The sequence below is a fragment of the Centroberyx affinis genome, unplaced genomic scaffold, assembly GCF_046629955.1.
Source record: "Centroberyx affinis isolate AG114_WGS23_722 - 3 ecotype Tasmania unplaced genomic scaffold, CSIRO-AGI_Caff_v1 ptg000078l_1, whole genome shotgun sequence".
NCBI lineage: Eukaryota > Metazoa > Chordata > Actinopteri > Beryciformes > Berycidae > Centroberyx > Centroberyx affinis.
The window spans coordinates 19,527-32,116 of record NW_027278787.1 but is presented as its reverse complement, the minus strand read 5'-3'; the positions used below and the strand labels follow the sequence as shown (position 1 = coordinate 32,116).

At 40.9% G+C, this 12,590-nt stretch overlaps 2 protein-coding genes across 2 annotated transcripts in view; both read left to right on the top strand.

The window, feature by feature from the left end:
- Positions 1–12,590, top strand: part of LOC139645830 (mucin-5AC-like) — a gene marked incomplete at its 3' end in the record, with an annotated part of 54,708 nt that overhangs the window by 23,571 nt on the left and 18,547 nt on the right. The window contains exons 19-35 of the mRNA XM_071521681.1: positions 2,566–2,703; positions 3,602–3,766; positions 3,862–3,956; positions 4,586–4,712; positions 5,384–5,639; positions 5,841–5,876; positions 6,118–6,238; positions 6,438–6,589; positions 6,763–6,901; positions 7,556–7,666; positions 8,066–8,245; positions 8,355–8,594; positions 8,901–9,057; positions 10,558–10,686; positions 10,972–11,122; positions 11,214–11,257; positions 11,339–11,540. Of these exons, the coding sequence (XP_071377782.1) occupies positions 2,566–2,703; positions 3,602–3,766; positions 3,862–3,956; positions 4,586–4,712; positions 5,384–5,639; positions 5,841–5,876; positions 6,118–6,238; positions 6,438–6,589; positions 6,763–6,901; positions 7,556–7,666; positions 8,066–8,245; positions 8,355–8,594; positions 8,901–9,057; positions 10,558–10,686; positions 10,972–11,122; positions 11,214–11,257; positions 11,339–11,540 (2,443 nt within the window). The remainder of the gene's footprint in view (positions 1–2,565; positions 2,704–3,601; positions 3,767–3,861; positions 3,957–4,585; positions 4,713–5,383; positions 5,640–5,840; positions 5,877–6,117; positions 6,239–6,437; positions 6,590–6,762; positions 6,902–7,555; positions 7,667–8,065; positions 8,246–8,354; positions 8,595–8,900; positions 9,058–10,557; positions 10,687–10,971; positions 11,123–11,213; positions 11,258–11,338; positions 11,541–12,590) is intronic.
- Positions 11,581–12,589, top strand: LOC139645805 (mucin-5AC-like; the record flags this gene model as incomplete). Its single annotated transcript, XM_071521650.1, has 2 exons — positions 11,581–11,587; positions 11,673–12,589. Coding segments are annotated over exons 1-2 (924 nt in total), but the record flags the coding sequence as incomplete, so codon positions are not given.

The window sequence follows — 12,590 nt, the reverse complement described above, 5'->3', positions numbered from 1 at the left end:
CTTTGTATATCTGCCTATATATCATGTTACTTGTATATTTTACAACAAAAAAATCATTGTTTCAGTTTGCATGGTATAACCATAAAACATGTGGTTCATCACATATTCATAATTTAGAAATCATTTTATTTGCCAACATGTTTTGTGGTTACACCATGCATACTGAAATAATGAATTTTGTTGTAAAATATACAAGCAACATGATATATACAAATATAAAAAGTTCATGAGCGTTATTAATATTGAGCGTATCAAATGTATTTTATTAAGTAAATATATGATTTCTCTTCATGTGGTTTCCTTTGTTGAAGAGTAACATACATACTACCAAACAGTGAAGTTAGTTTACACTGATGGCAGGCAGCTGCAAGTGCTATTGGACTTAAGGAAGGAAGATAAAGAGGCGCATATTCTCTCTGTCTCTGAGTTTCCTTATTGTTTCTGATAGTCTTTTGTTTAATAAAAATGCCATTGTTTGCAATGATTTTTGACCTGTTCCTCCAGTTGTTATGGACCATGTGACACACCGCCGCCGGCTGCTTTTCAGCACTTTATTTTATCTGCTAACTCCGCCTACGTCAAGCCCAAGCACCCCCGGCGTTAAAGACAAGCACAGCCTTCCCCTCACTGTCGGAGTTCCGCATGATGAACGCCGCCGATACATCTTCTCGGACCCACGTGGATTACATTTGGTAACACATAAGCAAAATGCCAGCTGTGCAGTGCAACCTGCAATTACTCAGTTGACATATCAGTGTAACGCAGGTATGTCTATTGCTATGTGCTGCCCAGCTCTCAAGCTGTAGTTAGCTGCTTCGAACTCCGACAGTGAGGGGGACTGCAGCCGACTGTTTGACTAGAGCGCCAGAGCCATTCGTCCCCTGATTGGATAGTAAAACTCACACCCTGATTGGATAGTCAAAAGAGTAGCGTTCTCATTGGCTAGTCAGACTAGGCAAAACAGGGTCAAAATTTATGCTTGTAACGAATTTGTCTTTGACTTAAACTTTGAGCAACACTTTTCACACAGTTTGCTACTCTGAATTGTTTATTACACATTCACAAAACTGTATCTGTTCACTCTGATTTTTTGCAACCTCACATTTGAAATCATTTGTGCACAAATTTGATTTACACATTCACAAAATGTTGTTTACAACTACAGACCTTTTCTACACATTTACAAATTATTTATCTTTGCTTAAATCCTTTTTACACACTCAAATACATTCATACAAAGTTTTTGCAAGTCTCAAATTATTTGCAAAAATCATTTCACAGGTTCAGAATCTTTTTTATAAGCTCAAAATCTTTTAGACCCTTTATTGAGCCCATATTCACCATTTCAGGACAAATCTTGTCCATTCCTGGTGCCGTGCCCCTGAGGAGCTTTCTAACTAACCCAGTGACCTATGCCAAGGAGATGGACTCAGACCCTGAAAAGGGTTTCCATGACAGAGGTTTTGAACAGGGTCCATTCCGATTCCATGTTCCCAATCCCCGCCCGGGTACAGGAGAAGTTTGCTTTGGGGTGAGAGTTGAAATCATTCTGGACAGAGTCCTCCACCAGCCACTCCAAGCAAACCCTCACTACATGTTTGGGCTTACTAGGCATGTCCAGCAGCCTCCCCCATCATCTGATCCAACTAACCACCTGATGGTGATCAGCTGACACTCAGTCCCTGTCTTCACCTGAGTGTTCAGAACATATGGTTTCAGGTCTGACAAAACAGCAACAATGTTATGTTCAAACATGGTGTCCAATGACAACACAGCCCTTGGGTTCAGATCAGGGAGGCCACTCCTCCTAATTACACTCCTCCAGGTATCCCATTCATTAACGTGAATGTTAAAGACTCCCAGTAGGACGATGGAGTGTGTTGGAGCAGTTGGAGCTTGAAGACATGGATGGCGTCATGATCGCTTATGATCAGCCAATCAGAGTGCATGACTCTGCGTAGAGTCGACGCAAAGTTGAGGTTCTTGGGCAGGTATGCAACACCTACGCGGAGACCCTTTTCGACCCCAAATATGTGTCCATTTATGTGCAGAGACGCTATTTTCATTAAAGTATAAAATGCGCATAGGTGGAGCCCTCTCCAGCACCCTGCCCACTGTCTCCAAGAAGCCAGAGTACTCAGAACTGCTGTTAGATGTGTATGTGCAAACAATAGTCAGAGCTTTCCTCTCCTCACCGCAAAGTCGCATTGAGGCAACCCTCTCACCCACCGGGAGAAACTCCCACTTGTAAGTATCCTCCCACACACCCATCACCCTGGGCAACCAAGTAGGAGAGAGGCCGCGCGCTATCAAGGAGATTTGTTCCAGAGGCAACACTGTGTGTGGAGGCCAGCCAACCACCTTATACAGCAATTTATTGACAACAACAGCAGCATGTATCAATTAGGCTATTTGTTCTTATGGCTTTTGAGTTGAGATAATATCTTTAGTTTCCAGTCAAATGTAACAAGACAAAAAAATGCTCCCTATGAGCTGCGGCTTTAATTTCTTAAACTAAACAAACTTGAGACATACTCAATACCTCTACCCCCCCCCAATCCCTAGCTGGAATCTCTACCTTCAGAGCCTCCTCTTTCTACCTGGTGGTCCAGACCTCCATCGGTGTGCTGTTAGAGGTGCAGCTCCAGCCAGTAATGCAGCTCTACATCACAGCTACCAGAGACTACAAGGCCAAGACCTGTGGTATGTGCACCGCTACAATATGCATTTCTTGTCTCTGCTCTATAGGTCTGTTTTTCCTAGCTTGCTATCATGACGATTGATTGTGTTAAAAGTGTCATCACTTATTTCACTGTAGTAACACGATCTCATAAAAAGTCGTGAAATGAGCATGAACTCTGAAATGCAGATTTACCTCGACCACTAATTGGACTCTGTGACAATAACACAAATTGAATTCTGTGGCAATAGCACTTGGACTGCCAACTTTGGTGGATTCCCTGCTGTTTACTGCTTACGTTGACATGCTTCCTAAATTCATGACGCCAGATGGGAGATAACAGCGCCTGCAAAAAATTCCCACATATTCTATATGTAATTACCACCAGGAGGAACGTTTTATTTCCAGTCGGCAGAGCATATTTATCACATCTGATATGCATTGAATGAAGTATTTGAGTGGTCTTGCTCATGTAGCTAGTTAAAATAACGTATCTGATACCACAATATGCAAGTTTCAGGCAAAGGATAATCGGAAATTGGATGTAGGCAGGTCCCATTGCAGCATGTGTGTTATCGTGTTGAAAGGACGTGTTTAAAGTGCCTTGTGGGTACAACTGTTAGACAGCATCGCTCCTGGCTAACTGAAGCTACATCAATTTCTACAGTGAAGTAAGTGATGAAATGTTGATCACAATCAATCGTCATGATGGCAGAAACCAGAGAAAATAAGGCCCAGGTTGAAAATAATCTGAATTGTTGAAACTGTATCAGGAGGTAAAATAACAGCAGTAGTATCAGTAGCAGCAGAATGACTGTAACCGAAAGAAAATGTGTAATATATGCATTATGAGAGATTATGGAGAATTCTAAAATGTTATCAACAATGAGAGGAATATGAGTGTGTGTTTCTGCCATGCAGGTCTATGTGGGAACTTCAACACAAACCAGGCCGATGACTTTCTTAAGCTCAGTGGTGTTCTAGACGCCACGGCGGTCGGCTTCGTCAACAGCTGGAAGACACATGCTAGTTGCCATGATCTCAAAAGCAACTTTGACAACCCCTGTAGTCTTAGTGTGGACAATGGTATGTATTCATAACAGTGTAATTAATTAATAATCTCTATTATCAATGTGGGTTCTTAAGAATGACTAAACTCGGTACTGCTTTGTCTCCGACAGAGAAGTACGCCCAACACTGGTGTTCCCTGCTGAGCGATCCTCAGGGAGTGTTCGCTTCCTGCCACTCAGAGATCAGCCCAGACATTTACAAAGATGTGAGTCTCAGGGCTACTGCCTTTATATCATCACCAGGGCTGAGTCCAGTCCAGACCACTTTTCTGACATCTTGGACTTGTCTTGGGTCTTGGGACTATTTTGACTTGGACTTCTCTCGGTCTCAGCCACTGTTGGATGTTGACCTGCCTGTCTACAAACATAAAACATTTTCTCAACCGAACGACAAATAATTTAAGGGATTACACTTGTGTATGTAATGGTCCTCAAAAGTCTACGCATTGATTAATCAGGTCCTATGCATTGATTAGTTGGATGTTGAAGGGTAGTACAGAACTCCTGCAGATAGATCTACTGTATATCTCTGTCGATTCTCAAAGAACTCTCAAATGATCCCTTTGGACCTGGTCTTGACTGGACCTGGTCTTGGAATTGAATTGTCAACTAAGGAGGTCTTGAGTGTAGCCCTGATCATCACCACAATTGTCAGTTGTTGGCTGTTAACAGAAGGAGTTATAGGAACAAGGGAAAGCTGTTGTCACAGCAGCAACAACAAACACACCAAGAAAGATTAAAGAACAGTAGAGTAAAAGCTAATAAACAGATTTAAAAAAATACTATATTCACCACCTGTTCAAAGAGGAAGTTTCTGTATTTTGTCTCCTCACAGAACTGCATGTATGACAGCTGTAACTGTGAGAACAGCGAGGCCTGCATGTGTGCAGCAGTCTCCTCCTACGTCCATGCCTGTTCAGCTGCAGGGATCCAGATCAGCGGCTGGAGGAAGGCCATTTGCGGTGAGTAATGATGACAATATGGCTGCTATTCAAGTAAAATAGAAAACTGTCAATCTGGTCTTACATTAGATAAATTATTCACATAGCCTACTGTATGCTCACCAAAGATTTTTTTTTTTATATAACACTAGTGGACACCTCCAAACCTCCAAAACAGGACATACCAGCATTTTAGGATTTGTGGAGATACAAGCCCATTAATTCTGAATAGAAATTGCTGTTTTCCTTTGTTTTGTGTATCTTTTATGCTCACAACATATGTAGACTCCCACCGTCATCACTTACAAGAATTTTATTAAATGGCACAACAGTGTGCGGGAGTCTGCAGATTTCTACTTTGCCCTCTTCCTCTGACACACCTGGTGCATACACACGGTTGTACAAAGATTACTTTTTTGTCATGTTCACAACATATGTCAAATATCTCCACTTGTTTTGTTGTAATCCAACAATCTCAACATCTTTTCGGTTTTTTTTTTAGAATTTTTTTGGGGGCATTTTTGCCTTTATTAGATAGACATTAGTGAAGAGAGACAGTAAAGGTTGGATGACATGCGACAAAGCTCTTGGGTCAGATTCAAACCCCGGACGTTGCGTTTACATGGTACGCACCTTAGACCCCTGAGCCACTCAACACCTTTTCAATGATACTTGTGGTCTTACCTCCTCAGGCAAGTATGCCAGCTCATGCCCTAGCAGCATGGTCTACTCCGACAGCATTACGTCCAACAGCCGGACCTGCCGCTGCCTCAGCACCACAGATCCCAGCTGTCACCTCTCCTTCCCGCCAGTCGATGGCTGTATCTGTGCAGAGGGAACCTACCTGGATGACTCTGGAAAGTGTGTGCCTTCTAATGGCTGCCCCTGTCATGACAAGGGTTCGGTGGTGCTTCCTGGGCAGGTCATGAGCAAGGACGGACTCATGTGGTATGAAAATTGCATATTATATAAGCAGATGTTCAAACGTTATTGTATGCGTTTCGGTAGGTTCTAAACTTTAAATGAGAATACGTTATGCCTCGTGCCTTAGTCTGAAGCTGAACAACACGTTTACGATGTGCCAATATCATAAATGATGAACTAATGTGATGCATGCATCGTGATGTATTTTTCGTTTTCTTATACTAGCACCTGTAAGGAAGGCAAACTCAGCTGCATTGGAGAGTCTAACAAACAGCCATGTAAGTTTAATGATACAAAAGCACTTAGAAAAATAGGTGCTCCTGCTATGTAGTGGCCTAGTATATGAGTGTTCAAATGTTTCCTAATAGTACCCTATAATACTCAAATGCTGTGGTAGCCCTCTTTAGAGAATGGTTTTGAATGCTATTCTCTAAATGTCATGCTTAAAATAATAGCTAGAGACCACAATACATTTGTAAAAGAAACAATGAAGTAATATCAGTATTGTATCTCCTTCTGCAGCCTGTGCTGCCCCCATGGTGTTTTTCAACTGCTCTGCTGCTGGACCTTCTGCAACAGGATCTGAGTGTCAGAAGAGCTGCAACACATTAGACATGGCCTGCGTGAGTCACCTTTTCGCCAGTTGGAATGAAATACTGCATGCAACAGCAAATTATTAGTTTATATATAAATAAAACATCTTGCTGCTGGAGCTGCACTGATTTGGCAAACCATTGCAGTTAGTTGCTATGAATTGTACATATGACTGTGGGTTGAGCATCACTTTCACATTGTTACTCAAGTTTACATTGTCTTCTCCAGGTGAGCACAGAGTGTATATCTGGCTGTATGTGTCCATCTGGAATGGTATCTGACAGTAAAGGAGGCTGCATCAAACCAGAGGTCTGTCCCTGTGTTCACAATAGTGCCCCTTACCAGCCTGGAGAAAGCATCAAGGTGGACTGCAACACCTGGTAAGTGAACCTCAAGTGGAATTAAAGTGTGTTGTTGACTTAGAAAGACGTGAATGCAGAGTTATTTTGGTTAAATCTCCATCTGTACCTGCTTGTAACAGAGAGATGTACAAAAAAGAACATCATGCCTTTTATTGGAAACCTAATCCCATTTCATCTTCATTCATTTACAGCACTTGTAAAGACAGGAAGTGGCAGTGTACTACCAACCTGTGCCATGGAACCTGCTCTGTCTATGGTGACGGACACTACATCACTTTTGATGGCAAGCGCTTCACCTTTGATGGCAGCTGTGAATACACTCTCGCTCAGGTACGACACTTTACATTTACAATCAGCAAAATTGATCAGTTTGTAAACAATGTAATGAAAATGATATGAATTTTTCAGATAATAATGTATTCTGTACCATTCTTTCAAGTGATGATTGTAGATACTTCAATAATATCACTCTCTAGTCAGTTAGTTTGGTCCATCTTCTTGACTAACTGGCAACACCTTGGGTCCAAAAGGTTGTTACTCCTTGGTTACTGCATACAGTCCTGGTGGAAGCTGGTACATTACTGTAGTTTGTAATAAAATCATTTTTAATCAATATTTTTTGTCAAAAGATTAATGTCCATGGTAAGTACCTGTGTGCAGGGAGCCTCCACTACGCATCAGGGTCTTGATTCACGCTGTTGTGGTAATGACCATCTTGCTGTAGATTACCCCTTAAATTCTTGACTGTGCCCTCCATGCTTCTGCACTTGTACTGAAGTTCAGTTTTACAGATAAAAATATTCCCGCTCCCAAAAAGATAAAAAGTTGATGGGCAGTTACACTTTGCCCACTTGTACGCCATAAAAAGAAAAGTCTAACATGATAAATGTTAGCATTGTGTAATTCAAGTCACTGGACCGTGTCAAAGTAACATGACAATTTTTGTCAATGCCATAAATTGTGTGTGTGTGTATCCTTCTTCAGGACTACTGTGGAAATGTCCAGGGCAATGGAAGCTTCAGAGTGGTCAGTGAGAACGTTCCCTGTGGAACCACAGGAACCACCTGCTCTAAGACCATCAAGATCTTCCTGGGGGTAAATGATTCATATTACACCTTTTCAAACAGTACAAACAACTATACAGGTCTGTGTGCAACACACAATGCAAATTCATGAAACACACTTGGACGCTGTATGAGCCGAAAACCAATAAAATCTTATGCTGGCAAAATTTTGAACAACAAAATGTCTTTGATTCTTTTGGCTCTAATTCTTTTTTTTTCATGTGAATTTTCCACTACATTTTTACAGCACAAGCTTTAGCCATATGTCAGTGCAAGGAAGATAACAGTTTCAATTGGTTAATTATTTATTTTATGTTGTTATGTTTTGACAGTTTAATTTAGACCTTAATTAAGTTGTAGATATTGTAGATATAACAACAAAGTGCTCACAAAACACTGGTTATCAATCAAAATGTCTTCTTTTCTTCAGAGTGCAGAATTGATTCTAACAGAGGAGAGCTACCAGGTACTTTCAAGTGGGAATGAAGAAACAGCACCATACCATATTAGCACTATGGGCATCTACCTGGTAATTGAAGCCAACAATGGACTCATCCTCATGTGGGACAAGAGGACCAGCCTATTTATCAAGCTCAGCCCCAAATATAAGGTAACCAACCATGAAAAACATCAAGGTTTAGGATTGGATGTCAAGGTTAGGGTGTTGCTACTTAAATTGGGCAACATGAATTGAGCACAAAATAACTTTTTTTTTTCAGGGTCATGTGTGTGGGCTGTGTGGCAACTATGATGGCAATGCAAATAACGACTTCACTACAAGGAGCCATGCTGTGGTAGTCAATCCTTTGGTGTTTGGCAACAGCTGGAAAAATTCTCCCAGCTGCCCGGACGCCCATCTCAGCAGAAACCCCTGCACTGCAAACCCATACAGACAGTCCTGGTCTCAGAAACAGTGCAGCATCATACAGAGTCAAGTCTTCTCAGCCTGCCACTCCATGGTAAGTTATTGATGAAATTAAACTGCTTTTCTGTATGTTTCAGTTACAATATAAAACTTTAACAGATTAAAGTGTCAGTAAGTATGTTTTTTAATTCCTCATAGCAGAATGACGATAACATATCTGTGGGGGGATTGACTGGATTATTGATGTGTGTGTGTGTGTGTGTGTGTGTGGTGGTTGAATTCTTACTGATCACTGATAGAGGTAGATAGAAACCATAGGATAGGATAGGATAGGATAGGATAGGAAAGGATAGGATAATATGTAACTACAATATGTGACCAGTCACACTATTGTCTCTAGGTGGATCCCACTCCATACTATGATGCATGTGTGTTTGACTCATGTGCTTGTGACACTGGTGGAGACTGTGAATGTTTCTGCACTGCTGTGGCTGCCTATGCTGAATCCTGTAATGAAGCTGGAGTCTGTATACCATGGAGAACCCCAAAGATCTGCCGTGAGTACCCAGGGATGGTGAAAAATTCCAACTCTCATATCTCATAAAAATTCAGCCTACATCTGGACTGAACTAATTTTTATGCAGATAGATAGTCCACTGTGCCTTTCAGGTCTGCATCATTAAGGTTAAACAAACATCCAAATGCATGAAAGGATAAGCTGGGAGGCAAAAGACACACCAGCGCAAAATATCCCTAATAACACAAATGAAGGAATTAACCAATTCAAATTAGAGGTGGGTACATCATAGCCTGGTGGAACCATCCATATTCCTGTGCTCTGCTGAATAGAAGAACGTAGCCGGGAGTTCTGTCTTTAAATGTTGCATAATCCATTAAGTTATTGAACATACCCCTTTCTTTCCATAAAACATAGCTGAATTTTTTGCTTATATCCTCTTATAACATTAACATCTTTGCAATATTGAGCAGTTTGCCTAAGCTAACCTTAGGCCACCCAAAAAAACTACAGTTTGCGCTGTTTAGCACTTCACAATAAATGTGCTGCTGTGTAGGTTTGTAGTTTTATTGTTGTTTCTCCCATAGTGGACGTTGTAAACATGGAACTGACATTATAACTAGGGTATTTGAGGGTGGAAAAAACAAATATTTTGTCTGATTTGACCCATCTTAGTGGGAAGCAGGGGAATTTCAGAAAATATTGCATTTCAACCCTACTCAGTGGTATCCCCTATCAGTAACCCCACCCCTATAAAAGTACAGCTCAATAGCTTTCTAGAAAAGTTGACCCCATGTCTCTAGCCCATTCTGTTGCTGCATAACAAGCCTTCAAAAGTGGTTTTGCCACTGTCCTACAGCAAAGTTTAATATTCATCTCTGTCCCCAACCTGGATAAAATCAAGGATTTTGTTGTTTTTGCTTTTTTTAGTGGCAAAAATCCTCAGAGCGCCAACAGCAAAATTATATACTTATATATATTTATAGGAAAAGGAAAAGACAGCATAAACCTAAATTAAATTTGGAAACAGTCTGCCTTATCAGACTGGTCACACCACAACTATCTTTATTGGCTCTTTTCCTAGCCTGGTTGTTATATATTAATGTTATTATTAATATTATATGGACATTATTTGTGCCCAGCCAATTCTCCAATGGACCATGATAGTGCCAATTATGGTTGCTAGGGGAGTTGCAATGCAACTGCAAACCCTCTAGAACATTTCAGATTTTGTAAAGTATATTGTATTGTGTTTTTATCCATTTAATGTCCCATGGGCATGTTACCAATGCAGTTTGTGTGCCATCATCCTAACCGAAACTTAATTAATGCTTTATTTAAAGGCAATGCCTCAGCAGAAAGACATCAAAAGGGGAAAAGTCAAATACCCAATTTTCCACAATGGGAATGAACAAAGACAAGAATAAAAATGGTTTTGAATAAATTTGTGTGCAAGCGAATGTATGCCTTAAATCCTCACTGTAGACATTGAATAGTTTGAATCAAGCCCATACTGAATGAGTATATCTATCTTTTCCAGCTCTCTTCTGTGACTATTACAATCCCCCTGGTGAATGTGAGTGGCACTACAAGCCATGTGGCTCTCCTTGTATGAAAACCTGCAGGAACCCCTCAGGCAGCTGCTCTACACAGATACCTCCTCTAGAAGGTACATGATCATGTTTTTGTAACTTAAGCTGAACTGCTAATCAAACCAACTAAGCTTATTCGAGACATGAATTGATATTTGAAATTAAAATGGTTTTCTTCACCAAGCATTCATCTCAGAATGGGGAAAAAAATTCTACATTTGTCAACAGTTGTACTGAAAATGGTTACCTAGCATCAAGCATGTTTTTGTTTTTTGAGCTTTCTTTTAAACAAAGGCATATAACAATGCCAACAAGTTTGTGATAATTTGTTGCAGTGTATGAACAGTTTGTTTTTCTATTAGGTTGCTATCCAAAATGCCCTCCTGCTCAGCCGTACTTTGATGAAGATATCATGAAGTGTGTTTCAAACGAACAATGTGGCTGCTATGATAAAGAAAGGAAACACTATAATAACGGTGACAAAGTGCCAACAACAGAAAACTGTCATGCATGGTAGGTCTAGTATATTGGACATATGCTACTTAATATAACTGTTTCAAAAATGAAAACTGAAAATATATTTTTCATGTTTTCTCTCCTGAAGCACATGCAATTCCATGACCATCCAATGTCATTATGATGCCCAAGGTATGAAGAGATTAATTAATTAATAGAAATACATTTTTTTTGTTTGGTCATATTATGCTAATAAAATATCCCGCTTTACAGCTTGTACTTGCACATATGATGGAAACAAATATCCCCCTGGCCATACCATCTACAACACAACAGATGGGCTTGGTAACTGCATCATAGCAGTGTGTGGGAAGAATGGTACCATTGACAGGAAGATATACCCATGCCCAGTAACCACACCAACAACACCTATGCCCACTACAACCACAACTACACCCACAACTGTAACCAGCCAGTCCCCAAGCACTTTTGTTTTTACATCAACCACACCAGGTATGTGCAGTGCTATTTTGACAATGCTGAGTTATTCAGTTATATAATGTAACACTTAACAGACAACCAACACCTGTGTCATGTGTGTCTGCAGAGCCAGTCACATGTAGTCCCTGCAAATGGTCACCGTGGTACGATACCAGCTTCCCCACGCTTGGAACTCCTGGAGGAGACTCTGAAACTTACGACAAGATTAGAGAAGCAGGACACTTAATATGTGATAATCCAAGTCAGATCCAGTGCAGAGCTGAGAAGTTCCCTAACGTGACCATTGAGCATGTGGGACAAGTGGTGCAGTGTGACCTGGCCAAGGGACTGACATGCAGAAACAAAGACCAGTCAGGGCCACTGGCACTGTGCTTCAATTATCAAGTCAGAGTTCTCTGTTGTGACTCTAATGCTTGCCCAACCAAGCCTGCTCCAACCCCAACAACACAACCTCAATCATCCATACCAACAAAACCCACTACAATACCACTAACAACAACCAAAACTATTACGGAGACTCAAACACCTTGTGGAACCTCATGTTACTGGTCACACTGGATAAGTGTAGACTACCCGCAGTATGGCCCTGGAGGTGGTGACAATGAAACCATTAAAAGAATCATCCAGAAAGGATATGACATCTGTGAGAAGCCAGTGGCAGTGGAGTGTCAGGCTGTGCATTATCCAAGGGTTCCACTATCTAAATTGGGGCAAACTGTAGAATGTAACAACAAAATTGGACTCGTATGTCAGAACAAAAAACAATTTCCCCCTATATGTTATGACTATGAAATAAAGGTTAAGTGCTGTAAAACAGTGGAATGCAACATCACAACACCAAAACCTTTGCCTACCACAACAACACAGACACCTACCACGAGTACAACTATGACAAGTACGAAGCCATATTCTACTTCTACCATAACAACTACACCACCATCAACTACTACTACAACTGTGACTACAACAACAGCAACACCTAGGACCACAACACCCTCAACTCCTACTAGTACAACAACACCTT